The following is a 21,681-nucleotide window of genomic DNA, read 5'->3' on the forward strand; positions in this document are numbered from 1 at the left end:
TCATGGATAGATGCACTTTTATGATGGATAGATGCACTTTTATCATGGATAGATGCACTTTTATCATGGATAGGTGCACTTTTATGATGGATAGATGCACTTTTATCATGGATAGATGCACTTTTATGATGGATAGATGCACTTTTATGACGGATAGATGCACTTTTATGACGGATAGATGCACTTTTATCATGGATAGATGCACTTTTATCATGGATAGATGCACTTTTATCATGGATAGATGCACTTTTATCATGGATAGATGCACTTTTATCATGGATAGATGCACTTTTATCATGGATAGATGCACTTTTATCATGGATAGATGCACTTTTATCATGGATAGATGCACTTTTATCATGGATAGATGCACTTTTATGATGGATAGATGCACTTTTATCATGGATAGATGCACTTTTATCATGGATAGATGCACTTTTATCATGGATAGATGCACTTTTATCATGGATAGATGCACTTTTATGATGGATAGATGCACTTTTATCATGGATAGATGCACTTTTATGATGGATAGATGCACTTTTATCATGGATAGATGCACTTTTATCATGGATAGATGCACTTTTATCATGGATAGATGCACTTTTATGATGGATAGATGCACTTTTATCATGGATAGATGCACTTTTATCATGGATAGATGCACTTTTATGATGGATAGATGCACTTTTATGATGGATAGATGCACTTTTATGATGGATAGATGCACTTTTATCATGGATAGATGCACTTTTATCATGGATAGATGCACTTTTATCATGGATAGATGCACTTTTATCATGGATAGATGCACTTTTATCATGGATAGATGCACTTTTATGATGGATAGATGCACTTTTATGACGGATAGATGCACTTTTATCATGGATAGATGCACTTTTATCATGGATAGATGCACTTTTATGACGGATAGATGCACTTTTATCATGGATAGATGCACTTTTATCATGGATAGATGCACTTTTATGATGGATAGATGCACTTTTATCATGGATAGATGCACTTTTATGATGAATAGATGCACTTTTATGATAGATAGATGCACTTTTATCATGGATAGATGCACTTTTATGATGGATAGATTAACTTTTATGATGGATAGATGCACTTTTATGATGGATAGACGCACTTTTATGATGGATAGATGCACTTTTATGGACTTCAAAACAGAAACGGCCATTCACTGCCATTATAAAGCTTGGAATAGCCAGGACATTTTTTAATATAACTCTGATTGTATTCATCTGAAGAAGAATGTCATACACACCTAGGACGACTTGAGGGCAAGTAAATCATGGGCTAAATTTAATTTTCGGGTGAACTATCGCTTTAAGGCTCGTACCTTCGATCCCCTAGAGCTGCTTTGATGGCCTGTCTCTTCAGGAACGTCTGAAGGAGTTTTTCGTTGGTCTGTCTGGACTCGCGGCTCATTTCTTCCCTCCGTTGTCTCCGGATCGCCTGAACATGTTCAGAATGTCATTATTCCTACCGTCATCCTTCCCTCGGGTCGTTTTGACCCGGAAATAACTTCAGTTATTAACACTCCGATGAGTGTTCATCGGAGGGGTCCAAGACCCCAGGACTTTTGTCGCACTTGAAGCAAGAATACACAGAAAAAATGTAATGGATTCGAAGAGTTTTGTGGTTTAAATTAAAAAAAGTTACACCCTTCCCTCTCGGGTCAATCTGACCCCCATAGGAATGAATGGAATGCGAGGAATGCTTCAGTACACATAGACAAACCTAAAAATGCTCAAAATTCAAACTATAAATGCAAAAACGTTACCAATAAAGACTGTATAATGTGTACATGTGTGTGTGAGCGCACACTGAAGAGAAACTGGCTTTAGGACCCAGCGGAACAGCTCCTCTGCTCCATATAGAGCTATAAGCCCATCTAGAGGCATGAAATATCATGTGTTATTATTATATTCCACAAGAGGTCAAACACTCCCAGTGTAAGATATTTAGAGCTGAATTAAAAGGGTTATGCATGAAATTGTGAGTTATTTTGAATTCAAGTTGAAAGAATGTGAAGAATGTGCTTAAATTACTATTTATTTATTATTTATTGATCAAATCTAGTAATTTAAAGGCAAATAAAATAAAAAATAACAAAATAAAATTTATTAAAAAATAGAAAAAATCTTGAAATAAAATAAGCTTCTGGACAAAAAAAAAAGAATTAAGTATAATTTTAGGGCTTCGGGTCATTTTGAGCCGCGAGGGAAAGATGTGTTACAAAGCGCGAGGAAAAGCATCTCGACGTTCATGATGTAAAGCTCACCAGCGTCTGTTTCTTGAGCAGCGGCGCGTCTCCATCGTACACGAACACGGGTCTGATGCGGAAGAATAGCAGCTTGCAGAGCCGATGGAAGAGCGTGAGGAGATGAGCGTTGAGAACCGCATTCCCGTCTCGATCCCGCACGCCTTTCACCGCCTGATTCAGCCAGATACTGATGTCTGTCACGCGAGAGTCATGGATCCAAGCGGACTAATCATCCCGAGCTTTCATTAAAGTCAGCATTGCATTACAGTAATGGGGATTTGGGGGAATGTATGTATTATATACATACTTATATTATATGTAAGCCATATTTCTAACATGCAGTCAAACGTGACACTCAACAAACCTAGTCAGTTCAGATATTTCATGTGTTCTAGCTCAAGCACACCTGGTGCAGCTAATGAGGCCCTTGATGTATGGGAATGTATGTGTGTGTGTGTATATATATATACAGTTGTAAGCTAAATTATTATTATTGGCAACATGTACAGACTTTCAGCTGTTTGCAATTAAAACTCAAACAAAAGTAACTGAAATAGCTCAACACAACCATGTTTCAAGTGGTTTCCACAATTGGAAATGCTACTTTTAATGACTCCTGCAGTAAAGGATACCGACAGCCAAGATCTTCCCCTCCAGTGTTTCCGGATTGATGGGTTTTCCGGTGCTTTCCAAGAGCTTCCACAGTCCATGAACTCCCATCACACCTGACAACAGCAGCAAAACATCATCATCATCCTCATTATTGTCATCCTCATCATCATCACCCTCATCATCCTCATCGTCCTCATCATCATCATCTTTCACAAAGTGAAGCAGAAAAGCCATGCTTGTTGCATAAGAAAACATGCTTTGGCAAATTATAATTCTCCTGAATTAATCAGGTTTGATCAGATCAAGAAAATACAATTATGACATCAATTTAAATTATGAGGAAAACGTTTTAGATTCAAAATTATTAGATTAAAAGGAAATCATTTTGAGAGAAAAAAATTAAATTACGAGATTAAAAAGTCATAATTGTGAGATAAAGTCAAAAAACATAGTAAGTTTCGACTTTTTAATGTCATAATTAAATGACCTAGTACACAATCATTTTTACCTCAACATTTTTATCTCATAATCATGACTTCGTATGATTAATTATGATTTATTTTTTCAGAATTTGGACTTTTTACTCAAACGCTCCTGCAGGAGAAATATACAAAAAGAAGAAGATAGTGATAATAAATCTATTATTTGTGATTAAAATGAATCGTTATTTCAAAATACTACTTAATGCGTTTTTCTGTTTCTAATGGACTCGCTTATCATTCACAGGCTAAAGAACAAATGTTTAAATTATGATATTTTATAAAAATCACACACAGACCTGCTCACAGCTTCACAATCATAACATCCGTTCCCGGTCGAGTCGCCGGAAACACGTACTGAGCACTTCCGTTCGGCCTCGATCAGCTGCTTCCGGTTGTAACATGGATCTGGTTTAAACACGACTCTGTGAGGTACGTGGCAAGATTGATTATGAATTATGAAACATAAATAACGATCACTTACTACGGTCATTAACGAATTCGTGATTTATGAGATTCGCGCATTTACATGACGTCATCGGTTCAGTAGTCTCGAAGCGACGGCTAGCTGTCTCGCGAACTAGCCAAACAAACAAACAGAGATAAACCTTTTACAGTCTGTGAGATAAACTCGCCGCGAAGCTCGAGACTGTGTTTATTATCAGCACGTGTTCATGTTTTGGGGAAACTGATTGACTTCGCTGGTAAGTTTGCTAGTTGTGTAGAGTTGATTAATGTAAACATCTTTCATCGATAATGTAATAATGCTGAATTAATCCGGTTTGATCAGATCAAGACAGTAAACCGGCTTTACTCGATTAATTTCGACTAACTGATGCTTGTTCGATTCTTCTGGTCTGATTTGTTACAGTCACATCTAGATTTAAACACACAAAGGCTGAGTTACACCAGTGAACAATAACATCCTCAATGTGTTCATGTTTTTGCATCCTAGAATCTATTTAATTAATATACATTTTTATGTATTAGGTTTAATCAAAAATGAATATTTCTATAAATTTTCAAAATGTTTTTAGCATTATATTTTAATAATTTTCAACACAATCATGTTAAGTTGGATTGTATAGCATTTTAATTAAGTATTAATTTTAAATATTACTATGTTTTTTTTGTTGTTGTATTTATTAAGATGCTATTTTTCTGTCTAGTAGTCATGTAGACTTGCATCATAAGATATCCATAAAAAATATAATTTTTTGTTTCAAATAAAAATAAATTTGTTAATTAAAATATTATTTGATGTTATATTATAAATATAAAAATAAAGTCTGTTTATTATACTGTTTATTTTTGTCATCTGGACTTGCATCATAAAATGTGAATAAAGTAAGTTTTTGTTTAAAATTTGAAGAAGAAAAAAAATTGTATTAAGATTTCAATTAATTTAAAATTAAAGTAATTTAAAAAACATTTGTTTAAATGTTTGTAACGTTTCTGTGCAGGAGTCATCTAGAATATTGCAACATACCATTTTAATGAAAAAATATAATATTTGAATAAGATGTGCATATGTTTTCAGGCAGATCTCGTGAAGGACAGTCATGTCTGCGTCAGTGATCATCAAAGGTGAGTTTACTGTGTGTGAGTGAATTATTGAGTAAGTGTGTGATAACAATGTTTCAGGAAGGCTTTTGGTGATTTTACTTCATTAAAAAAAAGCATAGATACATATTTTTGGCTTTAATATTTGTATTGTGTGTCAATGGTTTTATAAAAGCAATAAGACTTATGATGACGTAAAGTGACTTATTCACAATACAGCACTAGCCTCTCGTACCTTATTGCTTACATGTAACATCCGCCGAGCCTCACACACACACACACACACACACCAAACCCTGGTGATAATGTAACATCCGCCGAGCCTCACACACACACACGCCAAACCCTGGTGATAATGTAACATCAGCCGAGCCTCACACACACACACACACACACACACACACACACCAAACCCTGGTGATAATGTAACATCAGCCGAGCCTCACACACACACACACCAAACCCTGGTGATAATGTAACATCAGCCGAGCCTCACACACACACACACACACCAAACCCTGGTGATAATGTAACATCAGCCGAGCCTCACACACACACACACACACACACACACACACACACACACACACACACACACACCAAACCCTGGTGATAATGTAACATCAGCCGAGCCTCACACACACACACACACACACACCAAACCCTGGTGATAATGTAACATCAGCCGAGCCTCACACACACACACACCAAACCCTGGTGATAATGTAACATCAGCCGAGCCACACACACACACACACACACACACACACACCAAACCCTGGTGATAATGTAACATCAGCCGAGCCTCACACACACACACACACACCAAACCCTGGTGATAATGTAACATCAGCCGAGCCTCACACACACACACACCAAACCCTGGTGATAATGTAACATCAGCCGAGCCTCACACACACACACACACACCAAACCCTGGTGATAATGTAACATCAGCCGAGCCACACACACACACACACACACACACACACACACACACACACACACACACACACACACACACACACACACACACACACCAAACCCTGGTGATAATGTAACATCAGCCGAGCCTCACACACACACACACACACCAAACCCTGGTGATAATGTAACATCAGCCGAGCCTCACACACACACACACCAAACCCTGGTGATAATGTAACATCAGCCGAGCCTCACACACACACACACACACCAAACCCTGGTGATAATGTAACATCAGCCGAGCCACACACACACACACACACACACACACACACACACACACACACACACACACACACCAAACCCTGGTGATAATGTAACATCAGCCGAGCCTCACACACACACACACACACACACACCAAACCCTGGTGATAATGTAACATCAGCCGAGCCTCACACACACACACACCAAACCCTGGTGATAATGTAACATCAGCCGAGCCACACACACACACACACACACACACACACACACACACACACACACCAAACCCTGGTGATAATGTAACATCAGCCGAGCCTCACACACACACACACACACACACACACACACACACCAAACCCTGGTGATAATGTAACATCAGCCGAGCCTCACACACACACACACACACACACACACACACACACACACACACACCAAACCCTGGTGATAATGTAACATCAGCCGAGCCTCACACACACACACACACACACACACACCAAACCCTGGTGATAATGTAACATCAGCCGAGCCTCACACACACACACACACCAAACCCTGGTGATAATGTAACATCAGCCGAGCCTCACACACACACACACACACACACACACACACACACCAAACCCTGGTGATAATGTAACATCAGCCGAGCCTCACACACACACACACACACACACACACCAAACCCTGGTGATAATGTAACATCAGCCGAGCCACACACACACACACACACACACACACCAAACCCTGGTGAAAATGTAACATCAGCCGAGCCTCACACACACACACACACCAAACCCTGGTGATAATGTAACATCAGCCGAGCCTCACACACACACACACACACCAAACCCTGGTGATAATGTAACATCAGCCGAGCCTCACACACACACACACACACACCAAACCCTGGTGATAATGTAACATCAGCCGAGCCACACACACACACACACACACACACCAAACCCTGGTGATAATGTAACATCAGCCGAGCCTCACACACACACACACACACCAAACCCTGGTGATAATGTAACATCAGCCGAGCCTCACACACACACACACACACCAAACCCTGGTGATAATGTAACATCAGCCGAGCCTCACACACACACACACCAAACCCTGGTGATAATGTAACATCAGCCGAGCCTCACACACACACACACACACACACATATTTTATTGGATTGTCCTGGGTATAATATATATAATATAAAGTAGAATGCTCTTCTATGAAGTTATTATTTCACTTGAGGACTTATTTAGTAAGATTATGCCTGAAAAGGTTTTGGATTTTTTTTATCATATGTTAATAAAAAATAAAAAAGGTATAATATGACTTGTTGTTTGTTTGCTTGGTTTTATTGTATTTATATGATCTTTGTGTTTTTGTAATTAAATTTTTGCCATTTAAATACCCTGAGATGCTGACATGGCATTAAATAAAACCAATGAATCTCATACGCATGATGTCTCAGATGTGTGTGTGCGCGGCCCCGGCGACGGCATGGAGATGCACAGGCCCCCGGAGGCCCCGCTCCCGAAGCTGGCGTCCCCGAAGCCCAGTCCCAGATCTCCGGCGCCTCCGGGGGTCCTGCACCTGGGCAAGGTGAGCCGGGACGTGTGTGTGGAGCTGGAGTGTGTGAGGATCGTGGTCCCCCGGGCCGCCATCAGCCGCTGCGCTCGAGCCGGGCCCTACGCTGAGGACCGCGGGTCCCCTCATCATCACGGGGACGAGCCGGAGCCGGAGCCGCTGGACTACAGGATCCTCCTGGAGAAGCTGCAGAACTCGGAGCGCCGGCTCCTGCAGGATAAAGAGGGTCTCTCCAACCAGCTGCGGGTCCAGACCGAGGTCAAGCTCGCCGAATATCACTGCTGGATATTTGGTTTCAGATTTTACTTTTAATTATCTTTTGTATAATTACATATTTTTGTTTATGTCATTTTAATTTTTTAATATAATGTATATTTTTTTGTTTTTAGCATTACATTAATTATTTTAACAATTAAATAATTGGTGTTTAATTTAATTAATTTTTAATTATCTTTTATATATTTAAATATTTTTGTTTTTAGCATTTACATTTTTTTAATTTCTAATATAATTTTTTTTCTTTTTAGCATTTTATTTTCATTATTTAAAAAATAAATAATTGGTGTTTAATCAGGTTTTAATGAATTTTTATGTAATTCAATATTTTGTTTTTAGCATTTACATTTTTTAAAATTTTTTAATTAACTTTGTATTTAGCATTATTTTATTATAATTTCAAAATTTGTGTTTAATTTAATTGTTATAATTATCTTTAATATAAGTGAATAATATTGAGTTTTTTTTACATTTTAGTTTTAATTATCTTTATATAATTAAATATTTTTGGTTTTAGCATTACATTTCAATTATTTTAACAATTAAATAATTGCTCTATAATTTAATTAATTTAAAATTATCTATATAATAGTTAAATAATATTTTGTTATTTTATTTTTAATTATCATTTATATAATTAAATATTTTTGTTTTTACCATTTTAATTATTAATATATATACATATTTTTTGTTTTTAGCATTATATTTCAATTATTTTAACAATTAAATAATTGCTGTTTAATATTAATTTATAATTATCTTTATTATAATTAAATAATATTTGGTTTCACATTTTAGTTTTAATTATCTTTTAAATAATTAAATTTGTTTTTAGCATTTTAAATTTTTCAATATAGTTTTTAGTTTTAATTATTTTTAATATATCTTTTGTTTTTAGCATTATATTTAGTTATTCTATCACAAATAAATAATTGGTGTTTTTTAGTATTTTAATTGTTTTTAGCATTTAGCAAATTTAATAAAGTTTTAAATATTTTAAATGTAATTTAAAAATTAGCATTTATTTAGCATTATTTTTAATGTAATTTTTTTGTTGTTGAGCATTTTATTGAAGCTTAATATAGTTTTATAGCCTTTGTGTTGTAGCTTTTATATAGTATATTATATTTTAGTTTGCTTCAGTGATCCTGTGTGACATGAACTACACTAATGTTGAGAAGTTTTCAAAATATTGCACAGAAAGAGTCTCTTCTGCTCAGAAAAGCTGCGTTTATTTGATCAAAAATACAGTAAAAACAGTGAAATATTATTCCAGTGTAAATCATGTGAATATATAGTAACGTGTAGTTAACATGCTGTGATCAGAGCTGAGTTTCTCGTGCGCGTGTCCTCAGGTGAACCGAGAGCTGAAGAAGCTGCTGGTGGCGTCGGTGGGCGATGACCTTCAGTATCACTTTGAGCGACTCTCGCGGGAGAAGAACCACTTGATCCTGGAGAACGAGGCGCTGGGACGAAGCCACACACACACGGCCGAGCAGCTCGAGCGCATGAGCATTCAGTGCGACGTCTGGAGGAGCAAGTTCCTCGCTAGCCGGTGAGAAACGGCATGATGCTAACTAGGCTTGCTACGATAGTCAGTGTTAGCGGTGTTCAGAAGCAACACCTTCAGGTTACATCACTTGCCCACCGTGGATTAAAACATTTTTTATTTATTTATATAAAATAATTTAGTTCAGGTAGAGAACAGACAATAAAATTAAAAACTAAACGGTGTCTGCTTAATAAATCGTGAGCCGAACGAGGGTCGCAGCACAGATCAGCAACAGGAGTGTGTGTGTGTGTTCCTGTAGTGTGATGGCAGAGGAACTGACCAATGCCAGAGCAGCTCTTCAGCGCCAGACCAGAGACGCTCAGTGTGCCATTCAGGATCTGCTGCGAGAACGAGACGAGTTCTCCAGAGACATGCTGCATACACACAGGTACACCTTCACTCAGGCTGTTATTGCCAGTGACAGTGATTGACAGGTCGCTGGAGCAGCTGAATGATTGACAATGAGTGTGATTGACAGTGAGTGTGATTGACAGTGAGTGTGATTGACAGTGAGTGTGATTGACAGTGTGAGTGTGATTGACAGTGTGAGTGTGATTGACAGTGAGTGTGATTGACAGTGAGTGTGATTGACAGTGTGAGTGTGATTGACAGTGTGAGTGTGATTGACAGTGTGAGTGTGATTGACAGTGTGAGTGTGATTGACAGTGTGAGTGTGAGTGTGATTGACAGTGTGAGTGTGATTGACAGTGTGAGTGTGATTGACAGTGTGAGTGTGATTGACAGTGTGAGTGTGAGTGTGATTGACAGTGTGAGTGTGAGTGTGATTGACAGTGTGAGTGTGATTGACAGTGTGAGTGTGATTGACAGTGTGAGTGTGAGTGTGATTGACAGTGTGAGTGTGATTGACAGTGTGAGTGTGATTGACAGTGTGAGTGTGATTGACAGTGTGATTGACATTGACAGTGTGAGTGTGATTGACAGTGTGAGTGTGATTGACAGTGTGAGTGTGATTGACAGTGTGAGTGTGATTGACAGTGTGAGTGTGAGTGTGATTGACAGTGTGAGTGTGATTGACAGTGTGAGTGTGATTGACAGTGTGAGTGTGATTGACAGTGTGAGTGTGATTGACAGTGTGAGTGTGATTGACAGTGTGAGTGTGATTGACAGTGTGAGTGTGAGTGTGATTGACAGTGTGAGTGTGATTGACAGTGTGATTGACTGACGAGTGAGTGTGATTGACTGACGAGTGAGTGTGATTGACAGTGAGTGACTGACAATGAGTGAGTGTGATTGACAGTGAGTGAGTGTGATTGACAGTGAGTGACTGACAATTAGTGAGTGTGATTGACAGTGTGAGTGAGTGAGTGAGTGAGTGAGTGAGTGAGTGAGTGAGTGACAGTGTGAGTGACTGTGATTGACAGTGAGTGAGTGTGATTGACAGTGAGAGAGTGTGATTGACAGTGAGTGAGTGACGGTGTGAGTGTGATTGACGGTGCTAGTGTGATTGACGGTGTGAGTGAGTGATTGACGGTGTGAGTGAGTGATTGACGGTGTGAGTGTGATTGACGGTGTGAGTGTGATTGACGGTGTGAGTGTGATTGACGGTGTGAGTGTGATTGACGGTGTGAGTGTGATTGACGGTGTGAGTGTGATTGACGGTGTGAGTGTGATTGACGGTGTGAGTGTGATTGACGGTGTGAGTGAGTGTGATTGACAGTGCGAGTGTGATTGACAGTGCGAGTGTGATTGACAGTGTGAGAGTGTGATTGACAGTGTGAGAGTGTGATTGACAGTGTGAGAGTGTGATTGACAGTGAGTGAGTGTGATTGACAGTGAGTGAGTGTGATTGACAGTGAGTGAGTGTGATTGACAGTGAGTGAGTGTGATTGACAGTGAGTGAGTGTGATTGACAGTGAGTGAGTGTGATTGACAGCGAGTGAGTGTGATTGACAGCGAGTGAGTGTGTTGACAGCGAGTGAGTGTGTTGACAGCGAGTGAGTGTGTTGACAGCGAGTGAGTGTGATTGACAGCGAGTGAGTGTGATTGGCAGCGAGTGTGATTGACAGCGAGTGAGTGTGATTGACAGCGAGTGAGTGTGATTGACAGCGAGTGAGTGTGATTGACAGCGAGTGAGTGTGATTGACAGCGAGTGAGTGTGTTGACAGCGAGTGAGTGTGTTGACAGCGAGTGAGTGTGTTGACAGCGAGCGAGTGTGATTGACAGCGAGCGAGTGTGATTGGCAGCGAGTGTGATTGACAGCGAGTGAGTGTGATTGACAGCGAGTGAGTGTGTTGACAGCGAGTGAGTGTGATTGACAGCGAGTGAGTGTGATTGACAGCGAGTGAGTGTGTTGACAGCGAGTGAGTGTGTTGACAGCGAGTGAGTGTGTTGACAGCGAGTGAGTGTGTTGACAGCGATTGAGTGTGTTGACAGCGAGTGAGTGTGATTGACAGCGAGAGAGTGTGATTGGCAGCGAGTGTGATTGACAGCGAGTGAGTGTGATTGACAGCGAGTGAGTGTGATTGACAGCGAGTGAGTGTGATTGACAGCGAGTGAGTGTGATTGACAGCGAGTGAGTGTGTTGACAGCGAGTGAGTGTGATTGACAGCGAGAGAGTGTGATTGACAGCGAGTGAGTGTGATTGACACCGAGTGAGTGTGATTGACAGCGAGTGAGTGTGATTGACACCGAGTGAGTGTGATTGACAGCGAGTGAGTGTGATTGACAGCGAGTGAGTGTGTTTGACAGCGAGTGAGTGTGTTGACAGCGAGTGAGTGTGATTGACAGCGAGTGAGTGTGATTGACAGCGAGAGAGTGTGATTGACAGCGAGAGTGTGATTGACAGCGAGTGAGTGTGTTGACAGCGAGTGAGTGTGATTGACAGCGAGTGAGTGTGTTGACAGCGAGTGAGTGTGATTGACAGCGAGAGAGTGTGATTGACAGCGAGAGAGTGTGATTGACAGTGAGAGTGTGATTGACAGCGAGCGAGTGTGATTGACAGCGAGCGAGTGTGATTGACAGCGAGCGAGTGTGATTGACAGCGTGAGAGTGTGATTGACAGCGAGCGAGTGTGATTGACAGCGAGCGAGTGTGATTGACAGTGTGAGAGTGTGATTGACAGCGAGCGAGTGTGATTGACAGCGAGCGAGTGTGATTGACAGTGCGAGTGTGATTGACAGTGTGAGTGTGATTGACAGGTCTCTGGAGCAGTTGCTGGTGTCACTACAGTGGGGTCGACAGCAAACCTACTATCCCAGCGCGCAGCCGCTCAGCACCGGAGAACTGGCCTCAGCCAATCACAAGCTTGCGGACGCCATTAACTCCCACCTGCTGGGGAACATGGGCGGCAGCGGCGGCCCGAAGAAGAGCCGGAACCAGAACCAGAACCAGAACCAGTGCCAGACCTCAGAGCTCTGCAACACGCCGGCCGAGAAGATGGCCGAGAAGGTACGGTGCTTTCTCACATAATAGCAGATTGCAGAAGCTTCTGGTTGTTGGTTTAAACGTTTTCCTCATTGATTGTTGTCCAGGTGCTGCGGAGTCTCGACCCCATTTCCTGTTCTGAACAGGAAGTGGACGCATCACCGACTGACCCGCATCATTCCCACTTCCTGCCCAGCAAGAAGAGCATTGGCCGCTTCCACCCGTACACGCGCTACGAGAACATCACCTTCAACTGCTGCGAGCGCTGCCGCGGGGAGCTAACCGTGCTTTAGCCGTCAGACGCTAGCACTAATGCTAGTGCTTCAGGTGCCGAAGACAAACCCCTTGATCACACACACAACATCAGATTGACCTCGGACTTGACGCAAGCTCACTGTGCTGTAGACGTCAGATGCTAGCGCTAGCCAAGGACAAACCCCTCGATCTCACACACACAACATCAGATTGACCTCTGACCTGACGCAAGCTCACTGTGCTGTAGCCGTCAGATGCTAGCGCTAGCCAAAGACAAACCCCTCGATCTCACACACACAACATCAGATTGACCTCTGACCTGACGCAAGCTCACTGTGCTGTAGCCGTCAGATGCTAGCGCTAGCCAAAGACAAACCCCTCGATCTCACACACACACAACATCAGATTGACCTCGGACTTGACGCAAGCTCACTGTGCTGTAGCCGTCAGACGCTAGTGCTAATGCTAGCGCTTCAGGTGCCAAAGACAAACCCCTCGAACCCACAACATGTGTGAGGTCAGAGATGGAGCTGTCGAGGTTTATTCGGCCTCATGTTCTTTCACTCCTGTATGATGGTATTTCTTCACTCAGAAGATGTTTAGCAGAACGCAGTGAAAGTGAACACACACACACACACACACACTGAAGATGTGGCTGCTGATTTTAAAATATAAAAAGTGCAAGATTTTGTGTGTTTTCATGTCTTTAGTTTGAGGTGTGTTTGTGTAATGCAGTGTTTCTGGAATATAATGCGTGACATGGTTTCATACTTCATCAATATGGATCCAGATACTCGTGTTTTCCTGGACCAAAGTGAATAAAATCTTTGTTTTTAATAAAGCATTTTAGTGATATTTTCTCTATCATCTTTATCAAAATAAATCATTTGGAATGAAACTTGTTTCTTTTATCATACGAGTAAAAACTCTTATTTTTAAAGCAATGATTCTTTGATATGAAAGCAGAGGAAAGATTATCAGTGTTTCTGTCAGTGTGAAATTGTTAATGATTGAAAATGTGTAAAATAATTGTGTCCAGATAGGATGATTTTCATCACTGCATTATGAGACTGTTTTCTGTTTAATTTAATTGGTGAGTGATTCTTTCACAAATAATTAATTCATTAGAAATTAATAATTCAAATTCATAAGAAATTCATTAATTGCAATAATTTAATAATGAGATAAATTAGAACAATAAATTAATTAGAAAATATGTAATAGGAAGTAATTAATAATTTGATAAATAATTAATTAGATTAAAGATAAGAAATTTAGAAATTAATAATTGGAAAGAATTGAATAATTCATAAGAAATTAGAATACCAAATTATAATTAGAAATTCAGTAAGATTTTTATAATTAGCTTAAAAATAAGATATTACAATTGGAAATAATTAGAAAATTAATAAGAAATTAATAATTAGATAAATAAGAAATTATAATAAGGATTAATTAGAGATTTATTAATTCATCAGAAAATAGAGAAATAATAAATGCATAATAAGAAATTCATGATTTTATTAAAAATGAGAACTTGGAATAAAATGTAATAATTAGAAATTAATTAATAAGAACAAATTAATAAGATAAATAATTAGAATAAGGAATAATAATTAGACATTCAGAAATTAGAATAAGAAGGAAATTAATAATTAAAAATTAAATTATTCATAAGCATTGAATAATTAGATTCAAAATAAGAAATTACTCAAATTACAATAAGAAATTAATAATTAGAAATGAATTCATAAGAACAAATTGGATAAATTAATAATTGATTTGTCCTGAAAAATGTCAAAATCCCCCCCAAAAAATTAATGCTCAGAAAAACATGCTTTATTGTCTTTAATCTATTTTTGTCTTTTTTGGAGTGAATTATTGTCTTTATGCAGAATATGATTTGCTATTGTCTTTTGTGGTGTGAAATATGAGCAGTTTTATCAGCCGTATGAAATAAGCATCTGAAATAATTTTATTGACACAAAATAAGCATCAATTAAGGTACAGTGTTCCAGTATTAACCGTCCTCCTCCCACCACGTCTTTCTCTCTCGTCCTCTTTTGTGTCCGTCGGTTTTGTTTGTCGGAGCCGCAGATTCAGTTCGCACGGATTGAGTCTTTCCAGTCCTCGTCGGGTGAAATCCGCAGTGTTTGCGCTTGGGCACGAACTCCAGCGCCGCCTTCCAGCTCCCCGTGTCCTTCACGGTGCTCAATATGCGCATCATCTGATCCAGGGTCAGGTTCTTGGCTCCAGAGTCCCAGTCCAGATGCTCATCCAGCGGGAGGCGCGCGGTGGCTAGCTGGAGGCGTTTAGCATTAGCTAGCGAAACGCCGGACTGGATGGATCGGTCCACGATGGCGCCGACGACGTAAACCTTCCTGTGGTCGAACTCGCGGAGAACGGTGTGCGAGTCCGCGGTGAGATACACCAGATCCTCGCGGGGAAAAAGGTCCGCGGGTTGGCTCGCGGTGTCCGTGATTAGCATCCGCTCCCATGTTTCCGCGCCGTAGCGCTTGAGGAGCTCGCGGTGATAGGCGCCGCCCGGCGTCAGCCCGCAGAAGTGCAAGTGAAACGGGTCTGAAGACCGCCGGTTGAAGCCTTCGGTCTCCATCAGCTGAGACACGGCGTTCTCCATCTCGCGCCGCGTCATGTGTCGCTCGTAGCTCATATCGTAGACTAGCGGCTGCCCAAAACGCATAGCCTGCGCCACGCGCCAGTTCTGCAACCGATCCATAGAACCGCTCCAGAACTTCATGAGAAACGTGTTCTTCAGTTCCCGCTCTTCTCCGTCGGTGTTCCTCTCAGGTCTCGGCTTGTTCTCACGCTTCTCTTTCTTCGAGATCTTGTGCGCTTCTTTGATGGCGAGGAACTTGAGGAACTTCTTCTTAGCGGATTTGGTGGTTAGCACCGCGAGATCTTGGAGCTGCTCGTCCGTGATGCTCTTGGGAACGAGCTTCCCGGCCTGGTGCCACATCTCCACCAGCTCGCGGTGGCAGTCCAGCGGCGACGGACTCGGGTCGCTCTGGTTCTCAGGCAGAGCTTGAGTCTTCATCACGGCCTTCCACACGTCCAGGTCCAGTTTCTCCTCCTCTTCATCTCTCCCGGTGGTCTGAGACGTGCTGATGGATCTGAGGAGCGCCTGAACCGGAGCGCGAGAGCAGATCCGTCTCGCCGCTAGCGAACACGAGCGCAGGAACATCACGTCGAACACCTGAGGAAACACACACTGAGACTGAGGAAATGTGATGAAGGGTTCATTCAGCCAGAAATTATCCCATAATTCACATTATCCTGGCTCTTCCCAGCTTTATAATGGGAGTGAATGGAGGAGGAGATTTTGAAGCCCTAAAAAGCTCATCATCATCATAACAATAATCCATACGCCTGCAGGGGTTAATACAGGCCTTCTGAAGCCGAGGAACATATCCATATTTATAACTTTATAAACTATAATCACTGGGTTCCGGTAACGGCCGTACACGAGTCGAGTTCCGGCGGAAGAGTGACCTCTGACCCCACGCATGACCTCTGACCTGACGCATGACAAGTGACCTCTGACCCCACGCATGACAAGTAACCTCTGACCCGAAGCATGACCTCTGACCCGACGAATGACCTCTGACCCGAGACATGACGAGTGACCTCTGACCCCACTCATGACAAGTAACCTCTGACTCGACGCATGACGAGTGACCTCTGACCCCATGCATGACGAGTGACCTCTGACCCCACGCATGACAAGTAACCTCTGACCCGAAGCATGACCTCTGACCCGAGACATGACGAGTGACCTCTGACCCCACTCATGACAAGTAACCTCTGACTCGACGCATGACGAGTGACCTCTGACCCGACGCATGACGAGTGACCTCTGACCCCATGCATGACGAGTGACCTCTGACCCCACGCATGACCTCTAACTAGGGTGACCAGACGTCCCGTTTTTCCCGGGACAGTCCCGTATTTCAACTCTAATTTTAGTGTCCCGACTTATTATGAAAAAATCATGTTTTGTCCCGTATTTCATCGTTAATATATATTTTTATATATTATAGGTTTCGTTTTCGAAAGGCTACGTGAATATGTATGTATGTTATGTTCAAAACCGTGTAGCGCGCGCATGACACTGACCCGACGCATGACGTATTGACGAACACGGAAGCACAGAGGATCGAGCAAAACAAAACACCGGTCACGAATTAGAGTCTAAAAGGAGGATTTAAAAAAAAAAAAAAGTGGGAGGAGCTTGAGTTTGTCTGGATCGTTAGAGGCGTCGACTTTCACCTGAGCTTACGCTACTCCTACATCATGCGTCGGGTCAGAGGTCATGGGTCGGGTCAAAGGTCACTCTTCCGCCAGAACGACTGTTACCGGGAGCCAGTGATTACAATTTATAAAGTTGTAAATATGGATATTGAGTGGCACCATTCACTCCCATTATAAAGCTGGGAAGAGCCAGGATAATGGGATATTTTTAATTGTGTTCAGATGAAAGAAGAAACTCATATAAACACCAGGATGGCTCGAGGAAGAGTAAATCTTCATTTTTTAAATGTTACCACTGGTTTCAGAACATTCAAAAGTAACATTCCCATGTTTGAAGAATGATACAATGTTTCCTGAACGTTCGAATAACCAAGAAAAACGTTTAAAAACTGCACGTTCGTTCGTTAGTTAAATAAGCGTGTTGTCACACATGCGAAGGTGCAAAAATTTTTATAATAAAGACTTATCAGAAACATTTAAACAGCAAAATGTCAACAACAAACAACTAGGAAACAGCAAAAATGTCACAGGCATCGCACAAAAGTTTTGTTTTTGGGTAGAATTCACACACAAACATTCCAAGACAATTCGCTTGAAATTAAATTCAGTCCAAAACAGTGAAGAACCGGCGATATTGTGACAACTAGCCCCGGTCTCCTCCATATCTATAATAACATTCACACACATTGATCACAAATTTAAAATCAATATACCATCAGCTGTATCTCTGTATGTTCACTCAGAAGTCACTGCCGAGCCCTCAAAAGGACACACGCTGCAAACGTGCATGCCGGTGTGCAACAGTAAAAGATGACCGTGCGGAAACCTGCTTTCGCTTAGTTAGTAAACTAGCTGTCTGTAATAATTAGATATTTTAAAACACGCTTATATGCCCAGATGTGCATTTTATTCATGAATAGTAAAATAAGTAATATCACTACAAGTATAACACATTTATGTTGAGATCTGCAAACAGTGTAGGAACTATTGACGGCGTTTCTACTCGGCTCGTTTGTAATGGTACACCACACACTAGTAAACATCCGCCACACAGACTGCAGATAGTGAGTTATAATCTGATAATTTAGTTCGTAATTCTTAGCGAATTCAGTTAAAGCGTCATGAGCTTTTTCCTTCCCAAACTGTCATGTAAAAAAGAGATCGACGACGCCATTAAGACGGTGGCCGAGAAGGTGTTAGTGCTTCGCTTCGGCAGAGATGAAGACTCCGTGTGTTTGCAGCTCGACGAGATCGTGAGTTCGTGATATTTGCTTTACTGTTCAGTTACTTGATATATGATATTCGTTTACCTTTTTTATTTGAGTACGTGCATAAATAATAGATTTATGCTCAATTTGCATTTTTTGAAAGTCACTCATTATATGTATTTTAGGGTCTATATGACATTTTATATTTGCATATGATAGGTGTATATATAATAGTTGTATGCTAAATTAGTATATTGTGAAATCGCATATAACATAAGAGTTTGTAAATATATAATGTACTTACACACACACACACACACACACACACACACACACACACACTTTCTCTCTCTCTCACACACACACACACTTTCTCTCTCTCTCTCACACACACACACTTTCTCTCTTTCTCACACACACACACACACACACACACTTTCTCTCTTTCTCACACACACACACACTTACTCTCTCTCTCACACACACACACACTAACACGTGCACATTCACACAGACACACTCTCTCACACACACACACACACTCTCTCTCACACACACACACACACACACACACACACACTTACTCTCTCAAACACACACACATTCTCACACGCACACTTACTCTCTCACTCACACACACACACACACACACACTTACTCTCTCAAACACAGACACACACACACTTACTCTCTCTCACACACACACACACACACACACACACACACACTTACTCTCTCAAACACACACACACACACTCTCTCTCACTCACACACACACACTTACTCTCTCACACACACACACACACACACTAACACTTATATTTACAAGCTTTTAAATTAGATGCGATTAATCGATTTGATGGCACTAATATATAGTTAATCACCTATTTATATCAGCATTTTTGCATATTTAACAGCTTTTAAATGCTTAATTTGCATAAGCACATTTATATATTTTATGTATGCATATATAGTTTGTGTGCACTTTAATACGCCAATGTTTGATTTTTAAATTTAAGGAAGAGTCAATCCTCTTGATCAGCAACAGTAAACTCAGCTGTGTTTGATTGACAGCTGTGTTTGATTGACAGCTGTCGAAGACGGCTCATGATCTGAGTAACATGGCGAGTGTGTATCTGGTGGACGTGGAGACGGCGCCGCTTTACACCCGATACTTCGACATCAGCTTCATCCCCTCGACGGTGTTCTTCTTCAACGGGCAGCACATGAAGGTGGACTACGGGTGAGCAGCGCACGCTAATATCAGATCCCACAACAGGAAGTGCTTCTGCACAAACAGGAAATGTGGTTAAACTGAGAAGTTACGCTGACAAACTACATTTAAGTTCTGCTGAGACTGATGTTTCCAAAGAGTTTGGCAACAAGACGAGCGGAGCTTTCAAACGTCAAAACATGCTAACAATGTGCTAAAACATGTGGGAAACCAGCCACATACCAAATCATGCTAAAACATACCAAATCATGCTAGCAACATATTAAATCATGCGAGCAACATGTTAAAAATGCTAACAATGTGTTAAAACAAGCTCATAACACGTTAGCAACACACTAAATCATGCTAGAACATAAAACTTCAATGTGCTAAAACATGCTACCAAGATACTCAATCATGTTAGCAACATGTTTAACCATGCTAGAAACATGCTAGCAACATAATCATGTTAAAACTTTTACTATTTGTTAATCATGCTAGCAATGTTTCATCATGTTAGAAACATACTAGTAACATACAAAAACATGTTAGCAATGTGCTAAATCATTCTAGAAACATTATGGTAAAAAACACTAAATCATGTTAACATATGTAAAATCATGCTAGAAACATGTTAGCAATGTGCTAAAACATGTTAGCAACATACTAAATTGTTGAAACATGTTAGCAACATGTTAAAACATTTAAGCAATGCGCTAAATAATGTTAGAAAAATGCTAGCAATGTATTAAATCATGGTTACAACAGCTAAATCATGTTCGGAACATGTAAAATCATGCTAGCTGTGTGCTAACTCACGTTAGAAACGTGTTAAATCATTTTAACAATTTGCCAAAAACATGTTAACAATGTGCTAAATCATGTTTGGAACATGTAAAATCATGCTAGCTATGTGCTAACTCACGTTAGAAACATGCCTTCAACGTGTTAAATCATGTTAACAAGGTGTTAAAATATGTTAGCAACTTGCTAAACTGTTAGCAAAGTGTTTGAGTGAAATATCTTCATACATCCGCGTCTTCCTTGATACTTGAGTCGAGTTATTAATGTGTCCACTCCTTCAGATCTCCAGATCACACCAAGTTCGTGGGAAGCTTCAAAACCAAACAGGACTTCATGGATCTGATCGAAGTGATCTATCGAGGCGCCATGAGAGGGAAGCTGATCGTCCGGAGCCCGATAGACCCGAGGAACGTTCCCAAATATGACCTGCTGTACCACGACATCTAGCGACGGGTCCAGCGCGGCGTTTCAAGTAGAGTTCCCAGGGAAATGACGATCTGGAGTATTTATTCTGTGCTCTGACATTTTTGTATGTTTTTTAAATAAAGCTTATTGATTTCACACTGACCTGTGGACGTTTCATGACAATTTGAAGGTGATTTGACACTATTTAAAGGGTTAGTTCACCCAAAAATTATGTCATTAATGACTCTCCCTCCTGTCGACCCAAGCCCGTCAGACCTCCGTTCATCTTCAGAACACAGTTTAAGATATTTTAGATTTAGTCCGAGAGTTTTCTGTCCCTTCTTTTGTAAATGTGTGTACGGTATACTGTCCTTGTCCAGAAAGGAAATAAAGACACCATCAAAGTAGTCCATGTGACATCAGTGGGTTAGTTAGAGTGTTTTGAAGCATGGGAAATACATTTTGGTCCAAAAATAACAAAAACTAGGACTTTATTCAGCATTGTATTGTGTTCCGGTTCTGTTGTGGATCCTCGTTCACGAGTCCGCAGTGCCGCTGCTGACGTGTGTCTGGTGCGTCCGTGTA

General features: G+C 40.8%; 4 protein-coding genes across 9 annotated transcripts in view; 2 read left to right on the plus strand and 2 right to left on the minus strand.

Moving 5' to 3' along the window:
• Window positions 1–3,777, minus strand: part of ercc5 (excision repair cross-complementation group 5) — a 29,372-nt gene extending 25,595 nt beyond the window's left edge. Inside the window, exons 1-4 of the mRNA XM_056242402.1 lie at window positions 3,681–3,777; window positions 2,923–3,015; window positions 2,309–2,484; window positions 1,364–1,479 (exon numbers count right to left, since the gene is read on the minus strand). Of these exons, the coding sequence (XP_056098377.1) occupies window positions 1,364–1,479; window positions 2,309–2,484; window positions 2,923–3,010 (380 nt within the window). The 5' untranslated portion in view covers window positions 3,011–3,015; window positions 3,681–3,777. The remainder of the gene's footprint in view (window positions 1–1,363; window positions 1,480–2,308; window positions 2,485–2,922; window positions 3,016–3,680) is intronic.
• Window positions 3,729–13,554, plus strand: blzf1 (basic leucine zipper nuclear factor 1). 5 transcript variants are annotated; one of them, XM_056242394.1, is made up of 8 exons: window positions 3,729–3,813; window positions 4,922–4,968; window positions 7,561–7,988; window positions 9,362–9,561; window positions 9,818–9,946; window positions 12,717–12,966; window positions 13,050–13,275; window positions 13,468–13,554. In XM_056242394.1, the coding sequence occupies exons 2-7, from the start codon at window positions 4,944–4,946 to the stop codon at window positions 13,233–13,235; spliced, it is 1,218 nt and encodes a 405-aa protein (XP_056098369.1). In that variant the 5' UTR covers window positions 3,729–3,813; window positions 4,922–4,943; the 3' UTR covers window positions 13,236–13,275; window positions 13,468–13,554. The 5 variants fall into 5 exon arrangements, with proteins under 5 accessions (XP_056098369.1, XP_056098367.1, XP_056098370.1 ...); XM_056242392.1 differs by lacking the exon at window positions 13,468–13,554 and having other exon boundaries at window positions 13,050–13,360; XM_056242395.1 differs by lacking the exon at window positions 13,468–13,554 and having other exon boundaries at window positions 7,615–7,988; window positions 13,050–13,360.
• Window positions 13,555–15,152: 1,598 nt separating this feature from the next.
• trmt10c (tRNA methyltransferase 10C, mitochondrial RNase P subunit) lies at window positions 15,153–18,291 on the minus strand. Its single transcript, XM_056242398.1, has 2 exons — window positions 18,180–18,291; window positions 15,153–16,411 (listed from the first exon to the last, which is right to left on the minus strand). Exons 1-2 carry the CDS (start codon window positions 18,180–18,182, stop codon window positions 15,218–15,220), a joined length of 1,197 nt encoding a protein of 398 aa, XP_056098373.1. The 5' UTR covers window positions 18,183–18,291; the 3' UTR covers window positions 15,153–15,217.
• Window positions 18,292–18,495: 204 nt separating this feature from the next.
• txnl4b (thioredoxin-like 4B) lies at window positions 18,496–21,258 on the plus strand. 2 transcript variants are annotated; one of them, XM_056242400.1, is made up of 3 exons: window positions 18,496–18,719; window positions 19,766–19,917; window positions 20,973–21,258. In XM_056242400.1, exons 1-3 carry the CDS (start codon window positions 18,588–18,590, stop codon window positions 21,136–21,138), a joined length of 450 nt encoding a protein of 149 aa, XP_056098375.1. In that variant the 5' UTR covers window positions 18,496–18,587; the 3' UTR covers window positions 21,139–21,258. The 2 variants fall into 2 exon arrangements, with proteins under 2 accessions (XP_056098375.1, XP_056098376.1); XM_056242401.1 differs by having other exon boundaries at window positions 18,592–18,719; window positions 19,749–19,917.
• The last annotated feature ends 423 nt before the right edge of the window (window positions 21,259–21,681 follow it).

The sequence above is a fragment of the Rhinichthys klamathensis genome, unplaced genomic scaffold (genome assembly GCF_029890125.1).
Source record: "Rhinichthys klamathensis goyatoka isolate OS25496 unplaced genomic scaffold, OSU_Roscu_1.1 h1tg000725l_1, whole genome shotgun sequence".
Classification (NCBI taxonomy): Eukaryota; Metazoa; Chordata; class Actinopteri; order Cypriniformes; family Leuciscidae; genus Rhinichthys; species Rhinichthys klamathensis.

Excerpts from the sequence above, each read along its gene's own strand:
- txnl4b (XM_056242400.1), top strand. The coding sequence starts at position 18,588 with ATGAGCTTTTTCCTTCCCAAACTGTCATGTAAAAAAGAGATCGACGAC. Across the intron at positions 18,720-19,765 it reads GTTTGCAGCTCGACGAGATC|CTGTCGAAGACGGCTCATGA; the intron begins GTGAGTTCGTGA and ends TTTGATTGACAG. Across the intron at positions 19,918-20,972 it reads CACATGAAGGTGGACTACGG|ATCTCCAGATCACACCAAGT; the intron begins GTGAGCAGCGCA and ends CCACTCCTTCAG.
- blzf1 (XM_056242394.1), top strand. The coding sequence starts at position 4,944 with ATGTCTGCGTCAGTGATCATCAAAG. Across the intron at positions 7,989-9,361 it reads AGCTGCGGGTCCAGACCGAG|GTGAACCGAGAGCTGAAGAA; the intron begins GTCAAGCTCGCC and ends GCGTGTCCTCAG. Across the intron at positions 12,967-13,049 it reads CCGAGAAGATGGCCGAGAAG|GTGCTGCGGAGTCTCGACCC; the intron begins GTACGGTGCTTT and ends ATTGTTGTCCAG.